The sequence below is a fragment of the Penaeus vannamei genome, chromosome 40, assembly GCF_042767895.1.
Source record: "Penaeus vannamei isolate JL-2024 chromosome 40, ASM4276789v1, whole genome shotgun sequence".
In the NCBI taxonomy this organism is placed as follows: Eukaryota; Metazoa; Arthropoda; class Malacostraca; order Decapoda; family Penaeidae; genus Penaeus; species Penaeus vannamei.
The window spans coordinates 19,006,379-19,011,378 of NC_091588.1; the positions used below are offsets into that span (position 1 = coordinate 19,006,379).

At 27.8% G+C, this 5,000-nt stretch overlaps 1 protein-coding gene across 1 annotated transcript in view; it reads right to left on the reverse strand.

The window, feature by feature from the left end:
• LOC138860271 (tyrosine-protein kinase receptor-like) overlaps nucleotides 1–5,000 on the reverse strand; it is a gene marked incomplete at its 5' end in the record, with an annotated part of 94,668 nt that overhangs the window by 78,823 nt on the left and 10,845 nt on the right. Inside the window, 1 exon segment of the mRNA XM_070117470.1 lies at nucleotides 173–211. Within this exon segment, the coding sequence (XP_069973571.1) occupies nucleotides 173–211 (39 nt within the window).

Genomic DNA, 5,000 nt, shown 5'->3' on the forward strand with positions numbered 1-5,000 from the left:
ACATTATCAATCATTTCAACCTGGAGATGATTCTTTAAAGCAACGCAGATTTTCACCCAAAATTTGAACCAAAAACTTGTCTTGTGGAATTATTCCCTCTCGTTCATACTGCTATGGACATCCTGATGGTACGGGGTAGAATTAAATATTAAATCTTTAGCAATTAACTTACCTTTTCCCTCTGGCGGTGTGTAGGTTGTGAAGGTCGGAACTGTGTGAAGGAGAAGGAAACATTAATATTAAAAAATAAAGAAAAAAGGAACTTGTATTAATTTTTAACATCAGTCTAACGCCGTTATTATTATGATTAAAAGATGCGATATGATTTTGTTTTATACGTATTGCAATTTAATCATATTATATATATCTATTATTTTTTTGTTTTCTGATTTTTTTTTCATCATAAAAAAAATGGAATGTCAGGACAAAAGACAAGAAAATGCTGCATTATTCCTGTGTTTACTATGTTACATAAAATCAGTATCCAAATTTCTTATTTACATGTCGCATCACAATTAAATCTCCATGAAATACCAGCCTCCAGAATCTGATATAATATTTTTGTTATCAAAAAACGCATTACCTTTAAATAGATCATCAACATTGAATTTTCTTGATTAGGGTATAACGCTCTTGTGATTCTACGGATTTTCTTTTTAACGTAAGAGTTAAGGAACTGGATTTGTTCATTGGTAAACTCCTTGTAGGTAAGATGATTCTAAACAGATTTAAGAAAAATACGGCCGGTTTGTTAAATCTGCACGAGGCCCGACCCAATGAATAGTCTAACAGACAGACAGACAGATTAATCTACTTCTATTAGATAGACTGACAGATATGCATAAATTTCTGTGAATATGCATGTCCATATACATATATATATATATTCATTGGGTCGTGACCCCTGCTTTTTATCAAACTGGCAGATAGTTACGAACGAATCATGGAAAAATCTCATATATGAGTATGACACAATCCAGTGGACTACATGTTGGTTGTGGGTCTTTGGGTAAATGGGATTCGTTTAGCCTCTGTGACGGTCCCAACGTGTGCCATTCATGAGAAAAAAGTTACGATTCAGCCAAAGGATATTAGACCTGGATTTTTGGTGTGCAGAAGGTTAAGAAGATTTAATAGTCATAGAGGCGAGGTTAAAACTAAAGGTCGTAGGTCTGTGCTCTCTATTATTATCACTATCATCACTCTTGTTTATTATAATCATTGTAATCTATCTTTATCATCCTCATGATAATAATGATAAAACAAAATAACCGCAGCAACAACAACAAAACAATAATGATGATGATAATGATAACAATCACCGAATTGATGATAAGGATAATGATCATAATAATCATATTTATGATAATGATAACAATGATAATCATATTTTATGATGATAATAACAATAACATTAATGATAATGCCTATTGTAATAATGATAGTAATAACAACCATACAAGTACTGTTAATAACAATAATAAAACCAATGGTATAATAACAATAATAATGACAATTATGATGATAATAGTAACAGAAATGACGGTGATGATGACGATGATGATGATAATGATAATAATGATAATAATAATAAAGTCATCATCCTCATTAGTAGTAGAAGCAAAACAATCTTACTGATACTACTATTATCATCTTGATTTCAATATCATTATTACAATGGCAGTGATTATAATCATCACCGCGATCATAGTCTTGCATCTCAAGATCCCCCACAACCCGCAGCTACCTTAACGACCTGTTAACGATAGTTATTGTCCAACTGTTTTGACGTGACTGGCATTAAAATCCTCTTTGCCGATTCTCTACGGTCTCTCTTCCTTTATTCTTTTCTCTTTCGCAGGAATATTTACATAGCTAATGAGGCGGGAAGGTATTATGAGGAGCACCGCACCTGAATATCCTCATGAATTTGGGCTTGGCATGAGAGTTGAGACAGGGATGGGTGAGGCATCCAGGCAGATGCGTACAGACACATGCACATATACATAGACACAACCACACACGTCCGTACATACATATAAGTGTGTGTATGGGGGTGTTTGTGTGTGCGTGTGTTCGCGCGCGTGTGTGTATATATAATATGCACACACACACATATATGTGTGTGTAAGTGTGCATGTATGTATATATATGTATGTATATATATATATATATATATATATATATATATATATATATATATATATATATATATATATGTATATATATATATATATATATATATATATATATATATATATATATATATATATATATATATATATATAACACACACACACACACACATGTGTATCTGCGTGTGCCTGCGTGCGCGCGCGTGTGTGTGCGTATGTGTGTGTATGGGTTAGGGTGTATAAATGTATGTATATGTATGTATATGTGTCCACACAAACACGCACGCGCGCACGCGCACACACACACACACACACACACACACACACACACACACACACGCACACACACACACACACACACACACACACACAAACACAAACATACACACATAGACAGGTGTGTATGTGTGTGCGCGCTCGTGTATGTGTGTATATGTGTATTCATAAGTCTTTTACAAACAATTCATAATCTTCAAACAGTAGAAATCTCTCCATCTGCTAAATCAACATTAATAAAGTGAGTCAACACTGCTGCCCGGCTGGAAACAACGGAATCTTCATTGAAAATTACTGTTGCAATCAATTTCTTGAATCAGGGACTGAGGGCCTGGGACCGTTTTGTTTTATTTTCTTACTCATTGTCAAAAACAAGATGAAATAAATAAAGAAAACATAGAAATGGAAATAGATGGGATAAAGATGATGATTATATGAAGAATTCTTACTCATTATCAAAAACAAGATGAAATAAATAAAGAAAAATATAAATGGAAATAGATGGGATAAAGATGATGATTATATGAAAACAATTATGATAATTATCAAAGAAGGATAATGATGTTGTTATCACTACGTCAGTAATTATCAATGATAGTGATAAGGATAAGGGTAATGGTAATAAATAATAGAATTACCATTATTGATGTTACTAATACAGTGGGATCTATCATAACAATGGTGACGATGATGGTGATGATAATAATGATAATAATAATGATAATGATAATAATAATAATAATAATAATAATAATAATAATAATGATAATGATAATAATAATAATAATAATAATAATAATAATAATAATAATAATAATAACAATAACAATAATAATGATAATAATAATTATTATTGTAATAATAATAATAATAATAATAGTAATAACAATAATAGTAATAATAATGATGATAATAACAATAACAATAATAATGATAATGGTAATGATCATAATAATGATAACTATAATAATAACTATAATGATAATTATAATAATAATAACTATAATGATAACTATAATAATAATAAGTTCTATAAGGATAACGATAATAATAGTGATAACAAAAATGATAATAATGATAATAATAATGATAACATTAATAAGGATAACGATAATAATAGTGATAACAAAAATGATAATAATGATAATAATAATGATAACATTAATAAGGATAATGATAATAAAGATGATAACAATAATTATAATGATAATGATAATGATGATTATCAAAAAAACAATAATGCCAATAGAGACAAAAATAGTAATAACAATGATAATGATAGCAACAAAGATAATAATAATAATATTGATGATAATAACAATGATAATAATGACAATGATAACAATGATAATAATGATAATGTAATGCTAATGATGGTAATAATAATAGAAACAATCATGATATTATTAATGATAATGATTATGATAAGGATAATAATGAGGATGATGATAATAATGATGACCACAATGATTAAAACAACAATAATAGAAATAATTATATTAATGATAAAAAGTCATAATAATGATAATGATGATAATGATAATGACAAGTGTAATGATGATTATGATAATAATAATGGTAATAATAAGAGCAATAATGATACTAAGAATAACAAAAATTATGTTAATGATAGTAATGATAAGATAATTGCAATTTTACACACACACACACACACACACACACACACACACACACACACACACACACACACACACACACACACACACACACACACACACACACACACACACACACACACACACACACACACACACACACACACACACACACACACACACACACACACACACACACACACACACACACACACACTATATATATATATATATATATATATATATATATATATATATATATATATATATATATATATATATATATATATATATATATACAGAGAGAGAGAGAGAGAGAGAGAGAGAGAGAGAGAGAGAGAGAGAGAGAGAGAGAGAGAGAGAGAGAGAGAGACTCACACATATATATATATATATATATATATATATACACATACATATATATATGCATATATATATATATATATATATATATATATATATATATATATATATATATATATATATATATATATATATATATGAATAAACACAAACAACACACACTAATACATAGGATAATAATAATGATAATGATAAAAAAGAGAAACAATAATGATACTAATCATAATGATAATCCTAACAATCATAATAATAGTAATAGTGATAATAACATTAATAATAATGATAATAATAATAATAATGATAATAATAATAATAATAATAATAATGATAATAATAATAATAATAATAATAATGATAATAATAATTTTAATGATAATAATAGTAATAATAACGATAATGATAATGATAACAATAATAATGACGATGATAACAATAGATGTAATACTAACAATAATAATGATATTAGAAAAAAAAACATACTAATGACCATAATCATAATGATAGTAATGGTTGTATCAATAATAACAGTAATAATGGCAAAAATAATCATAACTCTATCAATAGAAATAATAATTACAATAATAACAGCAACACAAATGACAACAGTGAT